Source organism: Neolamprologus brichardi, unplaced genomic scaffold, assembly GCF_056152115.1.
Source record: "Neolamprologus brichardi isolate AB-2024 unplaced genomic scaffold, ASM5615211v1 NODE_ptg000033l+_length_6344489_cov_1, whole genome shotgun sequence".
In the NCBI taxonomy this organism is placed as follows: Eukaryota; Metazoa; Chordata; class Actinopteri; order Cichliformes; family Cichlidae; genus Neolamprologus; species Neolamprologus brichardi.
This window is the reverse complement of record NW_028270137.1, coordinates 3,289,397-3,310,868: the sequence shown is the minus strand read 5'-3', so window position 1 is coordinate 3,310,868 and position 21,472 is coordinate 3,289,397. Positions and strand designations below refer to the sequence as shown.

The 21,472-nt window shown below is 45.7% G+C and overlaps 1 protein-coding gene across 1 annotated transcript; it reads right to left on the bottom strand.

Moving 5' to 3' along the window:
• Nucleotides 1–2,276: 2,276 nt before the first annotated feature.
• On the bottom strand, nucleotides 2,277–10,910 carry LOC148094627 (sterile alpha motif domain-containing protein 3-like). The gene is made up of 10 exons (XM_087837499.1): nucleotides 10,839–10,910; nucleotides 10,543–10,552; nucleotides 9,202–9,316; nucleotides 8,676–8,864; nucleotides 8,504–8,591; nucleotides 7,421–7,585; nucleotides 7,104–7,313; nucleotides 6,467–6,632; nucleotides 2,822–2,901; nucleotides 2,277–2,674 (listed from the first exon to the last, which is right to left on the bottom strand). Exons 1-10 carry the CDS (start codon nucleotides 10,908–10,910, stop codon nucleotides 2,372–2,374), a joined length of 1,398 nt encoding a protein of 465 aa, XP_087693625.1. The 3' UTR covers nucleotides 2,277–2,371.
• Nucleotides 10,911–21,472: the final 10,562 nt, after the last annotated feature.

Here is a 21,472-nt window from a genome sequence, read left to right as displayed (position 1 = left end):
GTTCAAAACTTAATATATTATATTTCTGAAGTATGACGGAAGGAAAAAGTTTCATATTTAAAAAAAATCCAATTTCATATGATCAAATTTATGTCAAAAAGTTCATATTTATTCCTCCTATGTCATGTGTGAGTACTGTACTGTAAATGTCATATATATCAGATGATACTGATAACCTAATGCTAATAACTATGCAGAGGTCTCTGGGCCTCGACTTTTATGGAGCATGTGAAGTTTGGGGCAGAGTGGACAAAGAAAAGTTTCTCAGCAGGTTCAACAGGTTGCTACAACACAGGCCGATGAAGTATTGCACTCACTCATCCAAACTGGCAAACATGTAACATACACCCTAAGACTGATCCTGCTTTTTACTCCTTTGCTATGATTTAATTTGATATTATGTAGCCATGGAGACAGTTTGCATAGATTAGAATGTTAGATTCCTGTGATGTCATCAATGCCCGATGTTTTGTTTTAATGTCTTGTGATAGTTCTAAGTGCAGACAAAGTCAGAGTTCAAGTGAGTTTAGTCCAATTTTGATCCAGTTTCTGACATGTGGTCAAAATCTTGGCCGACCTTTACCACACCACGTGCTGTGGGTGTGCGTAAATATCTAGGTGAGTAAAGTCTCCTTTACCTGTTAAATTCAATTTGTTTTGTCTCTCTGTAGAGGACTTTGAAGAAAAATACGAAGAGAAGGATAAGCTGGGTGAAGGAGGCTTTGGGACTGTCTTCTTTGGAAAACGCAGAGAAGACAATTTCCCAGTATGGCTTCTTATGTGTGCACTTTACAATTCTTCTAGTTCCTCCTGTTCTCTTTTTCTAAAACACATTTTCTCTGTAATGCAGGTGGTGATTAAGCATGTTGCTCAGTTTTTAGTCAGCTACTTACCAGTGGTAAGAAATGTTTGTCTTTTTCTGTTGTTTTCCCCCAACGTGTTCCTCAAACAGCCTAATGTTTGAACACTGACCTCGATGTTCTGTTTCTCAAGCTTCTTAATGGTAAAATGACCGAGATTCCCAAGGAGGTGGCATTGCTAATAATAGTGGGGGCAGGACCAGAGGCTACGAGCAGCAATGTGACGCCCGCTTAAAACGACTGGTATGACTTGGAAGACGAACTCATCATGGTCTTTGAAAGGCCAAAAAACCATAGACTTGGAAGTCTACCTGGCAAACAGAAGAACCTTTGTGCACGAGAGGGAGGTTAAGGTCAGCGAGTGGCAAGATAACATATATGGCAAACTTTAATGGACAATGTAAATCTGATTATTTGAACGTATTTTTCATTTGTCTGTCTGGTCATAATGAGACAGCTGGTACATGCAGCCACTGAAATGCAATCCAAGGGTGTCTACCATCGAGACAATAAGCCAGAAAACATTGTGTTTGACACATCGCCTGATCATCCAGCATTTCTATGTGTCAAATTCATCGATTTTGGTATTGGAGTCCCTTTTAGACCAGAAGCAGTCACACGAAGAAATGGTAGGTCATCAGCCTCACTGTTTAAATGTCCTTGCCTGCCCACACGCTTAGTGTCCACATGAATTCCTTACCATGAATAATTACTCTCTGGATTTTAGGGACCAAATCAGCCGCTGTAAACTGGCAGGACTTTAATGCCACCACAGCAGATTGAGTCACAGTTTTGCAGCTGGGTGCGGTGATGGATTGGCTGGTACGTCACATCATCCTTGATGACAACAACACATCTGAGATGCACACTGACATTTCAGAGGGTAAGCTGAATGTTAATTCTTTAACCTGTCGCATTACAAAAACTTGAAAAAATCCCCTTTAAAGAACCTTTAAAGGTTTTTCAAAAAACCTTTTTTTTTAATGGTTCTTTGAAGAACTATTTTCTGAGTGGTTCTTTAAAGAACCATTTTAAATCTTTCAAAATAAAATGCATCTTAAATTGAATTAACTAGAGTAGGGTAAAATAAATACAAGCACATAGACATATATTAATGCTTTATTGGCACTTTGTATTACAGAAAAAGACAAAAAGGCATTTTAACGCTAAGCACAACACCACTACTAATAATAGCATATAAGTCATTTAAACAGTAATAATTGAATATCTTTACTATACTATAAATAAATACATATAAATATTATACTATAGATAAAACAACAATCATTACATTAGAAATAGCAATACTTTCATAACAGACAATTAAACAACACATTTTCATCAGCATGTTTGCATTTTCAGTAAAACTATTTCAAGAACAATCTTTTTATTTAAATTATCAATGAACTGCAGCCTTAAGTTATGTAAGTTAAGTTTAATGTGGGACTCATGGTCCTTTGTTAGTCCACATTGGGACAATTTCAGTCTCTCACCTGCACTATGCTGGCAATCTAGGAGATATTTAATGCATTTGCCACTCTTTGCACAGCTACTGGTACAGGTGTAGTCAGAGTTCCCAAGTTGAGAACAAATGCCTCCAAAAAGCAAAATGTCTTTTTTAGTTCACTTGGATAGGCAACATTGTAGTTATGGTACAGGGAGAAGACAATACCCATCGCCAATGAAATGTCAATTTCCCCACTGTCCAGAATCATTTTTTGTCCATCCATCTGGACATTGCCCTCAGTTGAATCACTCAAGGGCTTGCTGTCACTGCTGCTGAGTACGATTGTAGGTATTGGGCTGTGTGGATCCTGAAACAGAAATTAAATTCTTGAAATGAGGAGTATAGTTTAAATAAGCATAAACAACAGGTGTCCCAATGAAAGTATGAAACTCCTGTAAAATACTGGATTAGTTTTAGACCCCCCCTCACCATACCAAAAAAAATCTAAATTTACCTTATTTATGACGGAGAGATGAGCGGCATTTTCTTTGAAAATAGATGGCAGGAGAAGAACAGCTGTGTTTACTATCTGACCTGGAAAATAAAGAGAAATATGTAAATATTTTCTGGCCAATTTTGTTAATACAAAGCAGTAAAGGCCATATGAGTACCTTCATCAGGAGTTGAATGTCTTGCAGAACATAAGCATTAGTGCAGTAAATGTATACCTAATTAACTTTTCAGTGTAATTCAGTGTAAATGTTAAGCATTTATACAAAACCCCCAAAATGTTGTTCAGTTCTGTAAGTTGCTAGCTTTAAATAATTTGAGTCCTAAAGAACTTGCAGAGCAAGTCTAGCTGCCACTGAACATTTTTTGGGATAAACATTGTGTGAATGACTGAAAATCCTCATAGAGATATATATAGCATCGAGGGTGTATCAGTTAAATCTTAAAGTACATCAGTGCAGAGACGAGAAAGGAGAAATGTCTGTCAGGGTTCCTGGGTCATCGACCCAGTGCTTTCAGTTTTGTTCATGTTCAGTTTATTTTGCCACTGCCTGTTTCACTTCCTGTTTGTTCCCCGTGTCAGCTTGTGTCATTAGTCAGATTATGTTCAGCCCTGTACTCACCTGTTTCCAATCATTGTCATCATTCAACCTGTGTATTTAAGTTCCTCGGTTTCACCAGTTCTTTGTCGTGTCATTGATGTTATGTTGTCGTTTCCGCCAGCCAGCCAGCCAGCCACTCAGTCCGTCCGTCCGTCCGTCCGTCCTTCCTTCATTCATTCATTCATTCAGTCAGTCGTCCAGCCAGCCAGCCATTTCCTACCTCTGTTCTGTTTGCTCACGCCATCACAATAAACACCAGTCTTCACCTACCTGTGAGTCCTGCGTTTGGGTTCCTTCTTCCTCGCCTCCACACCACGCCTGACAGAATGACACGACCCGTGCCACGAAGACACGACTGGAACCCAGCGGACTCGGACCTTTTTGAGCGGCAGGAGGCAGCGCTCTCCTTGTGGGCGGAAAAGCTCAAGGAGAGACAGCGGCTCTTCGCGGAGCGAGAGCACGTCTTCGAGGGCACTCGCTTGGCTCTGGGCGGGCCTCGGAGACGCCGCGTTCACCCACCTGCTACCTCCCATGCACCGGAGCATCTGCCGCGGAGAGTGGGCGTTTCGCGCCGCGCTTCGGCGGCTCCCCCTCTCGCGGATCCGCTCCTCGCTCACACGTCACCTGCCTCATTTGCCGGATCCTCCACTTCGCCACGGCACAGCGGCTATGCCTCCCACCTCGGCTCAACAGAGGCTCCCGCGCCAGAGGCTCGGCTGTGTACCCCGCCCGCTTCCTCTTCCCGGAGAAAGCGGGGCACACGCCGCCATAACACGGACTATTTTCAGCAACTCCCGGTGGTGAGTTCCGGTAACTGTTTTCCACCCTCCTCATTTGACTCTTCACCCAGATTAACTAATAGACTCATCTCTGATTCATGGGATGTTTCCCTCCTGGAGGATTCTGTAGACTGGGAAGAGTTTTTCTGCTCTGCTCCTCCAAAGACTATAAATGGTGGTGGCAGAAGGACCAGAACAATCCCAGATAAACCTGCCTGTATCACACACCCAGTCACTATTTTCACACCCATTACTCAGCCATTTCCCACCAGCACGGCGGCCCAGATTCGGCCTTCCCCTTCAGCCGTTTCACCACCTCAGATGGCTAGGGCCCAGCCTACACCCACACCTGTGCCAGCTCCTAGGAAGAAGGCAGCTGCGACGCAGTCTACCTCCACATCCGCTCTTGTTTCCCGGGTGGGGGGTAACTGGTGTCCAGCCACCTCCCGTGCCTGTCCCAGCGCCCAGGCTGAGGGCAGCCTCAACCCAGCCTGACCTCCCTAGAGGCTTGAAAGAGCTAACCAGTCCACCTGCTACTTCACCACTTCCTCCACCTCCTCACTCAGCTTTCCACGCCCTGGCACTATCACTGGTTAGGCTAGCTGAGGTGTCCCCTGCTCAGGCACCAGCCTTATTAGCCCAGGCTGCAGTTTTATCCCCCTCGGTAACTCTGTCGTTAGCTCAGCCATTAGCATCGCCAACCTCTGTTCATCCCTTAGCTTCCCCACTCCAGTCAGTTCCCTCACCTGCTGTTCAGCTTTCACTCCAGTCAGTTCCCTCACCTGCTGTTCAGCTTTCACTCCAGTCAGTTCCCTCACCTGCTGTTCAGCCTTCCCTCCTGTCCCCTGTCGTCCAGTCTCCTCCTGTCCTCCTGTCCCCTGTAGTCCAGTCTCCTCCTGTCCTCCAGTTCCCTGTCCTCCAGTCTCCTCCCGTCCTCCAGTCTGTCCAGTCTGTAGTCCAGTCAGTCCAGTCGTCCCCTGTAGCTCAGTGTCCTGTTCTCCAGTCGCCTCCCGTCCAGTCAGTCCAGTCGCCTCCCGTCCAGTCAGTCCAATCAGTTCAGTCACTCATCCACCACCCTGTTCAGTTCCCGGACCTGCAGCCACAGCACCCAGAGCCAGCTGTGAGCCCTCCTGCTCTCCAGCCAGGGGCCTCCGCGCCCGCTGGCCCGGCCGCTCTCCAGCCAGGGGCTTCCGCGCCCGCTGGCCCTGCCTGTCTCCAGCCAGGGGCTTCCGCGCCCGCTGGCCCTAAAGCTGTGGCTCTGTCACCCCCGGCTCCCGTGCCGTCGCCTGGTCCAGACTCAGACTCAGCCTCAGCTTCTGCTTCGCCTGGGCCAGCCTCAGACTCAGCCTCAGCTTCTGCTTCGCCTGGGCCAGCCTCAGCTTTAGCTTCTGCTTCGCCTGGTCCAGACTCAGCCTCAGCTTCAGCTTCTGCTTCCCCTGGTCCAGCCTCAGCTTCCACTTCGCCTGGGCCAGCCTCAGCCTCGGCGTCAGCCTCTGCTTTGCCTGGTCCTGCGGCTGCCGCGCCGTCGCCCCAGCCACGTTCTGGACGTCATCGCCGGCGCGGCCGCCCACCGGACCTGCTCAGCGGCCGCCGCCGCCTTCCTCGCGGCCGCCCACCGGACCTGCTCAGCGGCCGCCGCCGCCTTCCTCGCGGCCGCCGCCGCCTTCCTCGCGGCCGCCCACCGGACCAGCTCAGCGGCCGCCGCCGTCTTCCTGAACCGTCTCGTCTCGGCCGCCGGCCACGTGGCCGCCCACCTGAACTGTTTCTGTTTTGGACTCCGTCCCTCCGTCCTGGGCCCCCTCCACCCGCCCTGTTCTGGTTTTTCTTTCTTTTGGCCGTCGGGTGCCGGCCTTTGGGGGGGGGGGGTACTGTCAGGGTTCCTGGGTCATCGACCCAGTGCTTTCAGTTTTGTTCATGTTCAGTTTATTTTGCCACTGCCTGTTTCACTTCCTGTTTGTTCACCGTGTCAGCTTGTGTCATTAGTCAGATTATGTTCAGCCCTGTACTCACCTGTTTCCAATCATTGTCATCATTCAACCTGTGTATTTAAGTTCCTCGGTTTCACCAGTTCTTTGTCGTGTCATTGATGTTATGTTGTCGTTTCCGCCAGCCAGCCAGCCAGCCACTCAGTCCGTCCGTCCTTCCGTCCGTCCGTGGATATTGTAAGGGACACTGTGTTTACTAATGTGCTGTATGTGAAACCTTAAAAAGTGGTATCTGAGATAGGAGTTAAAAATGTTTTTGCCCATTATTGCCAAGTGCCCTCACCTTTTCTTTCAGTGTCTGTCTGGCTCTCATCAACAGATTTTAAGCAGAGGCTTTTAAGGTTGCTGTTTGGGGCTATTGACACAAGCTTCGCTGCCAACTTACTGAATCCTCGGATTACTTTTTTGTCCACATCAGTTTTAAGTAACATGGAAGCCTCTTCAAGAAGCTAAAATAAAGGATAAACATATACATATTAGCTTTGTACCATAATATATACCATTATATAGCAAACCAGAACAATCATTATTTCACACATCAATTATCATTAGAGAACAAATTATAATTTTGCATTTGTTTACTTTAATTCTCAAGTACACATTGCTGTGCAAAAGGGATGTTTAGACTATTCTTCCCAAAAAACTATCATTGGCATCAGATTGGTCCAAAATTATCCTGTAGCATGAAAATAAAACCAAAGAGAAAGACATAGTCAATGTTGCAATTTCTGTTAGTGTTCTGTTAGTGTACTTTTATTACTCATGAAATAAATCTGCTGATTCAGTCACTTTGCCTGTCCTGTAGGTACGTGATTATTAGAAGTCTATATAAATGTGCAGCACATCAGTACATATTCGTGTTTTTGCCGTGCACTATTGTTATTGTTGTTTTTTGCTGCAGTTTTTGATAAAACACTCACCACAACAGGGATAGTGAGACATGGGAATTCTCGTAGAACCTCTTCAGTAGTATGCTGAAGAACGTAGTGTGTTCTGTACTTCTGTATTTTCCTGAGGTGCGTTCGAATGACATCCACATTTGGCCTAGTTTTTTGGCACTCTTGCTTAATCACTGATACATGTTGGTCGGTGCTACTTTCATCCTCCCCATCGTCAAGAGGATTGATATCCTGGTTATTAAAAAGTTTAGCAAATATTGAGAGAAAAAAACCCAAAACAATACTTTTAACTTTTATGTACAATTTAAAATGGCAAACAAACATTGAGCATATTTAACTTGCCTTGGTTTTTTCAAAAGGATACAGGGCTGGATATCTGATGATCTTTTTCTTCCTGAATTTGGAACTGAGTATTTCTGTCTCATTTTTTCAATTTCCTCTACGTCTACTAGTGGTCTTCTTTCCTTTTTAAACTTGTTCCTGAGAGACTCATGCAGAACATCCTACAAACGATAAAATGTAACTAATTATTCATAAATAGGTGCAACTAGGTCCTCCCTTTATACAAGACATTTACCAGAAAACTTTGAGTGACATAAAGCTGGTAGGTTTGCTGTAATCATGTCATAACCTAATTAGTTCCTATTTACAGATCTCTTCTTTAACTCTTAGGAGTTGATCGAACACATGATATAAAGGTTTGGAGCACCTTAGATTGGCTACATACACTATAAAAGGTAGATAAAGATTAGATAAAGTATCAATGGCATTATGTCCTACAAGCATACTCATCATAATCTTTCAGTCTATATGTTAATACCTCTACCTTTTAATAATAAAAATAATAATGTATACTTTATTGATCCCCACAGGGAAATTTCTCTCTTTGCATTTAACCCATTCACTCAGTGAAGCAGTGGGCAGCCACTAATCAGGCGCCCGGGGAGCAGTGTGTAGGGACAGTACCTTGCTCAAGGGTACCTCAGGGTAGCCGTTCAGTTGATTCAAACCCCTGACCTTCCGATCATGGGGCAACCACACTACCTACTGAGCTATCCCTGCCCTATTTTCAAATTTAATTTTTTAAATACAAAAACTACACTATCCTGATACAAAGGCAAACAGAGCTAATATAATGCTGAATTTCACACCATTCACTTGAGAATTCACAGAGAAATGAAACATTAATTAATTTAAAAGAGCAATTGATATTTTATTTATTGTTTGACCATACTGGACGAGATCTGCCTCAAAAATCACAATACTAATACTTGTATTGTAGTGGCCACAAGGGAACAGATAACCTCTGAATATGTAACAATGAAAATGTTAGCATGTTACACTCGTTAGCCAATAATTAGGCAATTCAAAGACAATTTGTTGGACAATTTTATCAATGTTTGCTTTTCAGGAATACTTACATATCCAGAGCCATAACTCTCCTTCAAGAAAGGAAAACTCAGAAGGACAGTCCTCAGAAGCTCTACATACTGCACATGAGAGGGATACCTGCAAATTTTGAATGATGAACTTAAATTCTGATGTACATACTGTATTTTAAAAGAATCAAATCTTAATTATATATAGACTTACATTGTCTCATTACTCAAGTGGTCAAACAGTGCTTGAATAAGCATGTTTTTGAGTCTGCTCTTGGTGGGTGACTTTAGTGCTGCATCTTTATTGGTCAACGCAGTGAGCACAGCTGGACAAAACTGCACTTTGCAGTTAAACATAGGTTGGAGTGCTGACACAGTATGCTTTTCTTTGTGTTGCCTTCCACTGCAAGAAGAAGTAAGAAGTATGTTTAGAGTTTGTTACAAGACATGAATATGCGTGTCCTTGTATCCTGCATCAGGAATATCCGCATATTTAAAACGTACAATAACAGCTGCTGAACTACAGAAACAGAATCATAACAGAGAGTAAGAGTGGCTGTGACATTTCAATTTTGAAAGTAAATGGGTGTGTGATGCACATCAACGCTGGAGAAACAGTACAGGGCTTGCGTCAACCCCTTGCCCCCCACCCTCCAACACCGTAAACCTAGGGGAGGGGAAACACTGAATTGTATGAATGTACAATTCAGTGAATCATGTCCAGTCAACTTAAGACTCACTCTTTCAGCTTCTCTACAGCAGACAAAAATTTCACTTGGTCTTTCACTTTTGGAAAAAGACGCTCACTCATTCTTTCAGTCATCTGCAGAAGAGTCGATCCATCGATTTCATTGTCTGTGTCACAGAAAAACAATAAGACACGATCAAAACAGAAATGAGCATGTTCGAAGATAAAGAATAAAAATATCATAAAACATTACTAAAAAGACAGCTATGCGTTCATTAGTGACTGTAGATGATGACAGACATGTGGAATAGCCAAAAAGTGGTTAAAATCATTTTAACAGTGGTTGACAATTCCTAACTAAAAAGTCATGGTTTAGGATGTATCTTACCTAACTTTGGTATGAACTGCCTTAAAAGGTCGGTGGATCAGTGTAATGAAGTCTTGACCATCACATCTGTATGTGTCCAAAGCATGAAAGTCTACCTCATCCCCAGGCTTGAATATCAACAGATCATCAGTCTCTCTGATGTGGTATGATTGAAGGTGTCTTATAAACTCCAGTGTTGTAAAAAGTCTTCCAACAAGAAACCATTTTGCCCTGATATACACAATCAGGACTATTTTTTTTACAAACAGTGGAATTTGCTCTGCATGCACAAGTTCCAAAATGAAGAAATCTCCAACTGCATATTTTACAGAGTTTAAAATGATGCATTTACTCGTCCAGAGTTTCTCATCCACAGTAACGGCTGTCTCCAAGTTCTGCAAACAAATCTGCAAGTTCACTGGAAGTTCTTGAAGTGATAAGTTATTAACTGCTGCTTGTGTATGATCGCTCCTGATGATCCATTCAGGCTGCCACTCCCAGCATTGACGAAGCTGATTCCTCTTTGCCAAAGTCTGACAAATATTAATATAGTTATTGGTGATTCTTGCTACTGTCTTGAAAAATTGATGTCTGGCTTCAAACCTCATGCACCAATGAGAGCGGAGTGACCCATAATCAAGGATGAGCCGAGGATAATGTAGCAGAAAATGCAGCTTGGGTATAAACACACCAGTGTATGGTGTAACTGGCCCATGTAAAGTTCTCTATAAGTTCACTCAGAGCTCGTTCAGATGATTGGGGAAATTCAACAGTTTCCTGGATGACAGGGTCACAGTCTGGGGCAGACTCTAATCCTTGTTTCTGATATTTATGTTTCTTCCTTATGTGATTTTTCAAAGATTTCACAGACAAAAACTTTCTGGGACAGTCTTCTAGTCTGCAGACAATGAAGAATCCTCATTTACTTTCATGGTATATCTGTTGATGTTTCAGCAGTTTTTCATATGTTGGTTTTCTTGTGGAGCACCGTGGACACTGATATGGCACATCCATAGAAATGCTCACCTACAAAGACCTGGGGTGGCTGTAGCTCAGGTGGCAGAGCGGATCAGCCACTAACCAGAAGGTCGGTGGCTCAATCCCAGGCTGCTCAAGTCTGCATGCCAAATATCCTTGGGCAAGATACTAACCCCATGTTGCTCTCCGATGCATCCATCGGAGTGTGAATGTGTATGAATGTTAGATACTTAGCACTAAAGCTTAGAAGTGCTTGTGTGATTGGGTGAATGAATTAGCTGTATAAAGCGCTTTGAGTGCTCGGACAGAGTAGAAAAGCGCTATATAAGAACCAGTCCATTTACCTGTTGATAATCTGCCAATTCATTTTCCCCAAGCCAAAGAGATACTTCTCCAACAGTCCACTGCTGAGCCATGATCTGTTAAAACAAAACAAAATGCCATTACATTGTTATTCTGTGACATCAAAAACTTATTTATTTATTTTTTGTTCAATCATTTTCCAAGCCACTTTATCATCATAAGGATCGGAGGGGTGCAGGAGCCTATCCCAGCTGTTTTTTTAGGCGGGGTAGACCCTGGACAGGCTGCCAGTCCATGGCCTTTTGACTGTTCCCAAAGTCAGGACACATACTCACGGAGAGGCAGCGTTTCAGTGGTGTGGTCCTCATCTGTGGAACAGCCTGCCGGAGGAGCTCAGGGCCGCAGAGAACGTACATGTTTTTAAGAACAGGCTCAAGATCCAACTTTTTAATTTAGCTTTTACTTGACGTTTATTTATTTTATGCTTATTTATTCTATCCTGTTATTCTATTTATTAATTTAGGTTTTACCTAATATTTATCGATTTTATTCTTATTCATTTTTTATCTTCTTACTCTATTTACATTTATATTGTATCCCTTCTTATTTATTTTATCTTTTTACCCTGTATATATCCTATTGTGTCATATCTCCAGTGTTTCCTCGGCGGGCGCTCTCTGCACCGGCGCTGTAATCGACCGTGGCTGCTGGGGCTCTGGGGGTCCTCTCAGCCTGGCTGGGGGGCTTCTTTGCCTCTCACACGCACTAAGCAGTTGTCAAACTCTCAAACGCAGTAAGCAGTTGTCATACTCTGACACGCACTAAGCAGTTGTCATACTCTCACACACACTAAGCGTAAGTGACGGAGTTACACCGTCCCGGGCCACAGACAGCTGATCTGGGCGCATACACACACCACCACCATTAGTTTCTACAATTACGGTGGCTGCGTGTCTTTTCGTCGACCAGGCAGATAAACAAAAAGGGGTGAGAGGTATATTTTGAGCGGCGCAGAGGGTGGCCAACATATTTTTCCCACTTACCTTTAATAAAGTCGGTCGCGTAGACTCGCTGTGATCACCGATTGTACGAGTGGTTATGCAAGCCGATGGTATGGTGTTCCGGGGTTCAAATAGTGGGTTCGGGCACGCTTGAAAGGTCACGAGAACTGCATTATTTTTGTTTGTTTTTTTTTGTTATTGTGAAACACTGTAGGCTGCCTGGAATTGGCCATAAATGTCTGTATTTACATATATATGTATTGTAGGAATACAGCTGGAAATAAGCTGAGGAGAAAAGAGTGTTTGGTAAAAGAAATAATAAAGAGATGACGATTATGCCTAGTGGGAGGGGCCATGGGGTAAAAAAGAAGGCTGTTTTTCGGTGAGATGTTACAGAGAGGGTAACATGCAGACTGTGTTTTGTATATAGATGTTTGTTTTGTGTTGACTTAAGTTAGTTTTCTATTTTCTTTGTAAATAATCTTTTGTGCACCTGGGAGGCCGGCAGAATAAACTATCCACACTGAATGCTTCCTGACTACGCCTGCATTTGTTCGGGAGAAGTTTCAGAGAGGACCCCGCGACATATGGTGTCAGGAGTGGGATGGCTAGTCGGAAGAGGAAAACGCGCCTCCCAGTTAAGCGCACAGGGCTGCGGTCCCAGCAGCATGAGCTTCCAGTGGAGAAGACAGCAGAGGACCTGGCATGGGACACAGTACCGGCGTCGTCTTCTTCAGCAGAGGAGGAGGAGGAGGTTTCTGGCAGGATTGGTCCAGCATTGCCTACAGCTTCAACCTCAGCACGTGACCCAAACGGAGAGCTGAAATGCGATGATGAGGGACTTCCTGGCGGGACAGCAAAGGAGAGAGGAGGTTTTGTTGGCAGAACTCAGGGGGCTGAGGACTGTTTCCCCTCCCAACGCTCAGCTGCATTCAGATTTTGCTGGTCAGGAAAGCCCAGCCCAAGCACCAGCCGGAGCAAGCACCACAGCAGCAACGGCCACGCCAAGCACCGCAACAGCAAGCAGCCCCAGAATGGTACTGCCTACACCTGCACACCAAAGAGGATACCGGGATCCCCCAGAGGAGGTTCCCTCTCTTCAGTCAAAAGCAGTGACCAACAGCCTCATCCAGTCAGTCTCAAAGTGGATGCGATCTGCTGGGCCGAAAATTCCACCCTTTCAGATGGGGGAAGACATTGAGAACTATTTGTGGAGTTTTGAGCGAGTTGCCAAAACCTGGAAATGGCCAGAGAGTGAATGAGCCGGTCATCTGGTTCCACTGCTATCGGGGAAGGCGTTGGAGGCCTACACTGCAATGGATGAAGAAAGAGCCAATCGTTATGAAGATTTAAAAGCTGCGTTGCTAACCAAATTTGACATTTCCTCTGAGACGTATCGGCAGAAGTTAAGGTCCAATACAGTTCCACCTGGTGAGAGCCCCACTGAGACCTATTATCGCCTGAAGGGCCTCTATCGGCGCTGGATCCGACCAGAGCAGCATATTAAAGAAGAGATGGGAGAAGCTATCATCTTGGAGCAGTTAATCCGGGTACTTCCAGGGGAGGTGAGGACCAGGGTGAGGGAGCATGAGCCAGCAGATGGACTGACTGCTGCTAAGCTGGTGTCACAGTACTTCAATGCGCGTAAAGGAGCACCACCTGCATGCTCATCTGGGACGCCACAGCGACCACCACTCCCATCATCGGGTCTTCTGAAGAGGGAGAGCAACCCAAAGCCACCAGAAAACCCCAAGGCATCAAACTTACGAGCAGCGGGTAAGGACTGTCTTTGTTATTATTGCCAGCAGCCAGGTCATAAAGCCTCGGTATGCCCTATCCGGAAGGCTAAAGTCACTGGTGCCTGCTATGCACCCCGGCTGGAGATGGAGCCCACAAGGGTCCAGCCAGTGGATGTGCAACGCTATAAAAAAGTAAAGGTCAATGGTCAGCAGGCTACTGCTTTGCTGGACACTGGTAGTTTTATGTCTTTAATTAAGCATAGTTTGGTACCAGTGAACAGTGTGGACTATAGCAGACAGGAAGAAGTTTTATGTGCGCATGGTGATAAACATCCATACCCAAAAGTGGAGGTAACAGTGACTATTAATGAACAGCCCTACCTGTTGTCAGTTGGGGTGGTAAAGAACTTGCCTGTAGAGGTTATTCTGGGGATGGACTTGCCTGTACTCATAGACTTGCTGCAAGAAAAAGAAGAACAGTGGACAGAGACTGATGTGGGGGATAAGGGGAATGCTAAATTAAATGTGTCTGGCCCAGTGGTCACTAGAGCCCAGGCGAAGGCTGGATGCCAACCCTTGCCAGACTTTGACAGTAGTCTGTGTGAGGGTGGCACTAATGGGCCAAGAAAATCCCGCTGCCAACGCCGCTTTGAGAAGCAGCTATGGTCAAAGGGGCCGGACACAAAGAGCATGAAATGCGATGTACCAGAAAATATCCCTTTGTTGCAAAGGGAGGATGAAACGTTGAAAGTTTTGTTTGCTAATGTGACTGAAGGGGAAACTGGAAAATGGGGAGGGAAAGAGAAGTTCATTGTTGACAAAAATGTGTTGTATGCTGTTGACGGTGACCACCAACAGCTTGTGATACCTTCTAGTTGTAGACCCCTCATTATGCACCTAGCACATACCCTCCCCTGGGCAGGTCATCTGGGTCGCCAAAAAACCTATATGCGAGTTAGCTCACGTTTCTTTTGGCCGTCAATGTACACAGACATACAAAAATATTGCCGTACATGCCCTACCTGCCAGAAAACCTGTCCAGCTCGCAAGTCTGACAGGGCCCTGCTACAGCCACTTCCGGTCATCTCCACCCCCTTCCGTAAGATAGCTATGGACATTGTGGGTCGTCTGGTAAAAAATAGTCGGGGTCATCAGTACATTTTGGTGGTGTGTGATTATGCGACTCGTTTCCCAGAAGCTTTCCCTCTGCGTGCGCTCACGGCACCCAATGCTCTGCGTGCACTGGTACAGCTGTTCTCCCGGGTGGGGATACCAGATGAGATTTTGACCGACCAAGGGACTAACTTTACCTCTAGGTTGATGCAGCTCTTCCACAACCAGCTAGGCATCTCTGCCATCAGGACGTCACCCTACCATCCACAGACAGATGGGTTGGTGGAGAGGTTCAACCAAACTCTGAAGAGGATGCTGCAGAAGTTTGTGTCAGACACTGGGAAAGACTGGGACCAGTGGCTACCCTTCCTGCTGTTTGCGTACAGAGAAGTTCCCCAGGCTTCCACTGGTTTCTCACCATTCGAGCTACTCTATGGTTGGGATGTGCAGGGGCCGTTGGATCTCCTCCGGAAGGGTCGGGAGTCTCCTGCTTCTGCTCCAAATGATAAAGGAGTGGTGCAATTTGTGCTGGAAATGAGAGATCGGTTGGGGAGATACCATGAAGAGGCCGAGGTCAACCTGCGAGACGCTCAACGAAGCCAGAAGACCTGGTATGACCAATAGGCCCGGCAACGTGAATTTCAATCTGGTCAAAAGGTGTTGTTACTTCTCCCCTCAGCCAACAGTAAACTTCTGGCGAAATGGCAAGGGCCATACAAGGTTCTTCGCAGAATGGGGCCAGTGACCTATGAGATTCATCTTCCTGAAAAGAGGAAACCGAAGCAGACTTACCATGTGAATCTCCTGAAAGAATGGGAAGAGCGTGCCCACCAGGCCCCTGCGAAAGCTCTGATGGCAAGAGAAGTGCCAAGAGAAGGGAAGACAGAACCCGAGCAGGGAGCCGATCCAATGTCTCCGGTGCTGACTCATCTTACCCCACAGCAGGCTGCTGAGCTACTCCAAATCCTTCGGTAGACTCCATCTCTGTGTTCAGTTAACCCCGGCAGGACCACCCTTGTCGAACATGTGATATGCCTAAAGGATGGACATCCCAACGTCCATACCAGGTTCCACAACACTTAGTGGATAAATTGCGACAGGAGAAGATGCTGGTCTTGGGGTGATAGAGCCGTCCTGCTCAGAGTGGTGTAGCCCGGTGGTCATCATCTTCAAGAAAGATGGCTCCCTACGCATCTGCATTGATTTCCGGAAGCTTAATTCCATTTCAGAGTTTGATGCCTACCCCATGCCTCGAATCGAGGGTTTGCTGGAGAAGATTGGAGCGGCCAGGTACATCACCACCCTGGATCTGTGCAAAGGTTACTGGCAAGTGCCACTGGAGGAGTCTTCTCGACCGTACAACGCCTTCAGGACACCTGCCGGCCTGTTCCAGTTCACGGTGATGCCATTTGGGCTACATGGGGCTCCGGCCACCTTCCAAAGGCTGATGGACAAATTACTACAGGGGTGTGACCCCTATAGTGCCGCCTACCTGGATGATGTAGTGATCTTCAGCAACACCTGGGAAGAGCATCAGCAGCACCTGTCCGAAGTCCTGGGAAGAATCCATAAGGCAGGGTTGACCCTCAACCCCTCTAAATGTGAGTGGGCACGGCAGGAGACCCGCTACCTTGGCTACCAAGTGGGCAGAGGTGTGGTGCGCCCGCAGATGGATAAAGTGGATTTTATCCAGAACTGCCCTCGGCCTCGCACCAGCCCCTTCCTGGGGCTGGTTGGCTGGTACCAAAGATTTGTGCCCCAGTTTGCAACTATTGCGGCCCCTCTTACTGCTATGACCAGCAAGGACCAACGGAATCCTGTCACATGGACAGCGGAATGTGAACAAGCTTTCAAAAGGCTGAAAACCTGCCTGTGTACGACCCCAGTTCTCAGGAGCCCAGACTTCAGGAAGAAATTTCTGGTCCAGGTGGATGCCTCCAAAAGCGGCCTGGGAGCAGTGCTGGCCCAAGGGGACCCTGGAGAAGAGCTTCCGGTCCTATACCTAAGCCAAAAGCTGCTGCCACGAGAGACCAACTACTCAACTGTGGAGAAGGAGGCCTTGGCCATTAAGTGGGCACTGGAGAAACTCAGGAATTATTTACTTGGAAGGGAGTTTGAGTTGGAAACTGATCACCGAGCGCTCACCTGGATCAATTCCATGAAGGACCATAACAGCCGACTGACATGCTGGTGCCTTTCACTGCAGCCGTTCAGATTCACCATCCGTCAAAGACCAGGCAAGCTCACTGTAGTGGCAGATTATCTCTCCAGGTTGCCGCACAACGCCAACCTTCAGGTGGAAGGGGATGATGTAACGGAGTTACACCGTCCCGGGCCACAGACAGCTGATCTGGGCGCATACACGCACCACCACCATTAGTTTCTACAATTACGGTGGCTGCGTGTCTTTTCGTCGACCGGGCAGATAAACAAAAAGGGGTGAGAGGTATATTTTGAGCGGCGCAGAGGGTGGCCAACATATTTTTCCCACTTACCTTTAATAAAGTCGGTCGCGTAGACTCGCTGTGATCGCCGATTGTACGAGTGGTTATGCAAGCCGATGGTATGGTGTTCCGGGGTTCAAATAGTGGGTTCGGGCGCGCTTGAAAGGTCACGTGAACTGCATTATTTTTGTTTGTTTTTTTGGTTATTGTGAAACACTGTAGGCTGCCTGGAATTGGCCATAAATGTCTGTATTTACTTATATATGTATTGTAGGAATACAGCTGGAAATAAGCTGAGGAGAAGAAATAATAAAGAGATGACGATTATGCCTAGTGGGAGGGGCCATGGGGTATAAAAGAAGGCTGTCAGGGCCTACCTGGGTTTTTTCGGTGAGATGTTACAGAGAGGGTAACATGCAGACTGTGTTTTTTATATAGATGTTTGTTTTGTGTTGACTTAAGTCAGTTTTCTATTTTTTTTGTAAAAAATCTTTTGTGCACCTGGGAGGCCGGCAGAATAAACTATCCACACTGAATGCTTCCTGACTACGCCTGCATTTGTTCGGGAGAAGATTCGGAGAGGACCCCGCGACAAGTTTACATACTCTCACAAGCACTAAGCAGTTGACATACTCGGACACGCACTGAACAGTTGTCATACTCTCACATGCACTGAGCAGTTGACATACTCTCACATGCACTGAGCAGTTGACATACTCTCACATGCACTGAACAGTTGTCATACTCTCACATGCACTGAGCAGTTGACATACTCTCACATGCACTGAGCAGTTGACATACTCGGACACGCACTGAACAGTTGTCATACTCTGACACGCATTAAGCAGTTGTCATACTCTCACATGCACTGAGCAGTTGACATACTCTGACACGCACTGAACAGTTGTCATACTCTGACACGCATTAAGCAATTGTCATACTCTCACACGCACTGAGCAGTTGACATACTCTGACACGCATTAAGCAATTGTCATACTCTCACATGCACTGAGCAGTTGTCATACTCTGACACGCACTAAGCAGTTGTCATACTCTCACACGCGCTGAGCAGTTGACATACTCTGACACGCACTAAGCAGTTGTCATACTCTCACATGCACTGAGCAGTTGACATACTCTGACACGCACTGAGCAGTTGTCATACTCTCACATGCACTGAGCAGTTGACATACTCTGACACGCATTAAGCAATTGTCATACTCTCACACGCACTGAGCAGTTGACATACTCTGACACACATTAAGCAATTGTCATACTCTCACATGCACTGAGCAGTTGTCATACTCTGACACGCACTAAGCAGTTGTCATACTCTCACACGCGCTGAGCAGTTGACATACTCTGACACGCACTAAGCAGTTGTCATACTCTCACACGCACTGAGCAGTTGTCATACTCTCAAACGCACTGAGCAGTTGTCATACTCTCAAACGCACTGAGTAGTTGTCATACTCTGACACGCACTGAGCAGTTGACATACTCTCAAACGCACTGAGCAGTTGTCATACTCTCAAACGCACTGAGCAGTTGTCATACTCTGACACGCACTGAGCAGTTGTCATACTCTCACACGCGCTGAGCAGTTGACATACTCTGACACGCATTGAGCAGTTGACATACTCTCAAACGCACTGAGCAGTTGACATACTCTCAAACGCACTGAGCAGTTGACAAACTCTGACACGCATTAAGCAGTTGTCATACTCTCACATGCACTGAGCAGTTGTCATACTCTCACATGCACTGAGAAGTTGTCATACTCTCACACGCGCTGAGCATTTGACATACTCTGACACGCATTGAGCAGTTGACATACTCTCACACGCGCTGAGCAGTTGACATACTCTCACACGCGCTGAGCAGTTGACATACTCTGACACGCATTAAGCAGTTGTCATACTCTGACATGCATTGAGCAGTTGACATACTCTCAAACGCACTGAGCAGTTGACATACTCTCACACGCGCTGAGCAGTTGACATACTCTGACACGCACTAAGCAGTTGTCCCCCAAAGAAACCAAATTCCTAGAAATCCAATAACGGAAATGTTTGCACACAGTTGTCATTATGTGCAGAGGTCCACCCTACCAGCCAACCTCAGATCTCCACGCATACACAAACTAAGGCACATAAGTCTGCACACATCCAGACATTAACAGATACACACACATGGCCACCCTTTATATCGGTGGACCTCCACCAGGCCTCACTGCACTCCTCTTCTCAGAGAAACCCTCAACAGAAGAGTTGAGAAACACAAAACTTGTGAGATCTGAATGTCCTGGTGAGTCTCCACCTGTTACAGGTGGGTGCTGCCTGGACTGTCTCAAGACAGACCAGACCAGGTGCACCACAAACACTTCAAACCTCATCTCAGGACAAAAACTAAAAGAACAACATAAACAATTAGAAAACTTGCCTTAGAAACATGCAGGGTTAGAGGAGACGGCAGCCATGTAGAGGTGAGCCTGTGTGAGTCCGTTTTCTTTTAGTGAACAACAGAAAAAAAGAAAAAAGAAAGAAAACTTACCTTAAAAATCTGTAGGGTTGTTTTCTCTGAGACATGTTGGAATCTGTAAACAGTTACTCCGAAAAGGATCCAGATGTTTCAAAATACTTCTCTGGCGAACGTTTCAGTTCTGCGAACATAAATGCTGTGATTAATGGACTAAAAGTCATCGCTTCTCACCCCTATTTATGGATTCAAGGATCAAAGGATCAAATTGGTGGTAAGATTCTAAATATATGTGATGTCATAATCCTGTTAGTTTGGAATACACAAAACAATAAGCACAGTTGTACAGACACACACACACTCCCAAAAACTAGCCAGCCCTCATGAGGAGGTTGTGACGCCCTCCAGGTGCGGGAAAGAAAGCAGGAAAAACCGGGAGCGGGCCGCCTCACCGCTCTTTACATTAATGGACCGCCCCAAAGAAATCCAAACACGGAAATGCTTGCACACACATGTGATTATGCGCAGAGGTCCATCCTACCAGCCAACCTCAGATCTCCATGCAGGCACATATGAATGCACATACATTTACACACATCCAGAGATAAACTCCCCCAAAGAAATCCGAACATGGAAACTTTTGCGCACACTGCACACACATTCAGAGTTCATAACGCACTGGTGAGTCTCCACCTGTTACAGGTGGATGCAACCTGGACTGTCTCAAGACAGACGAGACCAGATCCACCAAAGAAACTGCAGATGTGAGGACATGCGTCTTTTTGAAATATATAAAACAATAAACACGGTCGTGCAGACACATACACTCACACAGGCTGAGAAAGTCTAGCCAGCCCTCGTGATGGGGTGGACCTCCTCCAGGCCTCACTGCCTTCCCCTCCTGAGAGAAACCCTTTATAGAAGAGTTGAGAAAGACACAATTTGTGAGGTCTGAATGTTCTGGTGAGTCTCCACCTGTTGCAGGTGAGTGCAGCCTGGACTGTCTCGAGACAGACCAGATCAGCTGCACCACAGACACTTCATACCTCATCTCAGGAGAAAAACTGAAAGAACAACATAAAAAAGGAGAAAACCGACCTCAGAAACATGGCCAACATCTGTTTGATTAGACTAACAAATAATGGTTGACCATTTTCAGGTGCTCGCCTAACCTTCAGTAGTTGTTCGAGGTCATTGAAACGCTTAGGTTTTATATATCCAGTTTCCTTGGATTGATAATCTGTCTCGTATTGAAATTGTTCTTTGGTCAGTTTTGCCTGTTGCAGAATTTCAGGGTCGCTCTTGTTGACTTTAATAGCCACGATCTGTCTGTTTGCTCTGTGAATTGGTTAGAAACAAAACTGAACTTGTTTTGGTTTCTTTTGTAAAATACTCTGAAAACATCTGGAAAGGGTTTGGGTTGGTGTCAGGTCAACGTCCGTTATGCCATAAAGTATAATGGGTGAGCGCTCGTATTATGGGTTTTGGGATCAAAGCAAAGCTACCACGTCATGAAGGATCGAAGCAAAGCTACCGCGTCACAAGGGATCAAAGTGATTCTAATGTATGCGCAGGCGCGCACACACATGTTTGTTTGTGTAATATTGTTCACACTAAATTTGACCGTAGGCAATTTAATATGAGTCAATCAAAGAAAATGTTAGTTTTGGAGAATTTTGAAATTACGAAAATGACAATTACGAGAATTTTTGTTCGTGTATTTTTTTTTCTTTTGCATAACATGTCGAGCTTTTCTGTATATAGCCATGTCGTAGATTCCGAAGCAAACAAGAAATTGATGAAAATGTTCTATTTTATTTTAACAATCATCAACTGCATATGCAGGTTTCGTACGGGTGCTTGAAATCCTTGAAAAATCTTGGATATATTGTAGTGCTTC

What these genes read in the sequence shown, in the direction of transcription:
- LOC148094627 (XM_087837499.1), bottom strand. Translation starts at nt 10,910, where the DNA reads ATGGCTCAGCAGTGGACTGTTGGAGAAGTATCTCTTTGGCTTGGGGAA. An exon ending in GCTGTAGAGAAGCTGAAAGA is followed by an intron (nt 8,865 to 9,201) that starts GTGAGTCTTAAG and finishes TTCTTCTTGCAG; the next exon opens with TGGAAGGCAACACAAAGAAA. An exon ending in GTCTCACTATCCCTGTTGTG is followed by an intron (nt 6,633 to 7,103) that starts GTGAGTGTTTTA and finishes CCTTTATTTTAG; the next exon opens with CTTCTTGAAGAGGCTTCCAT.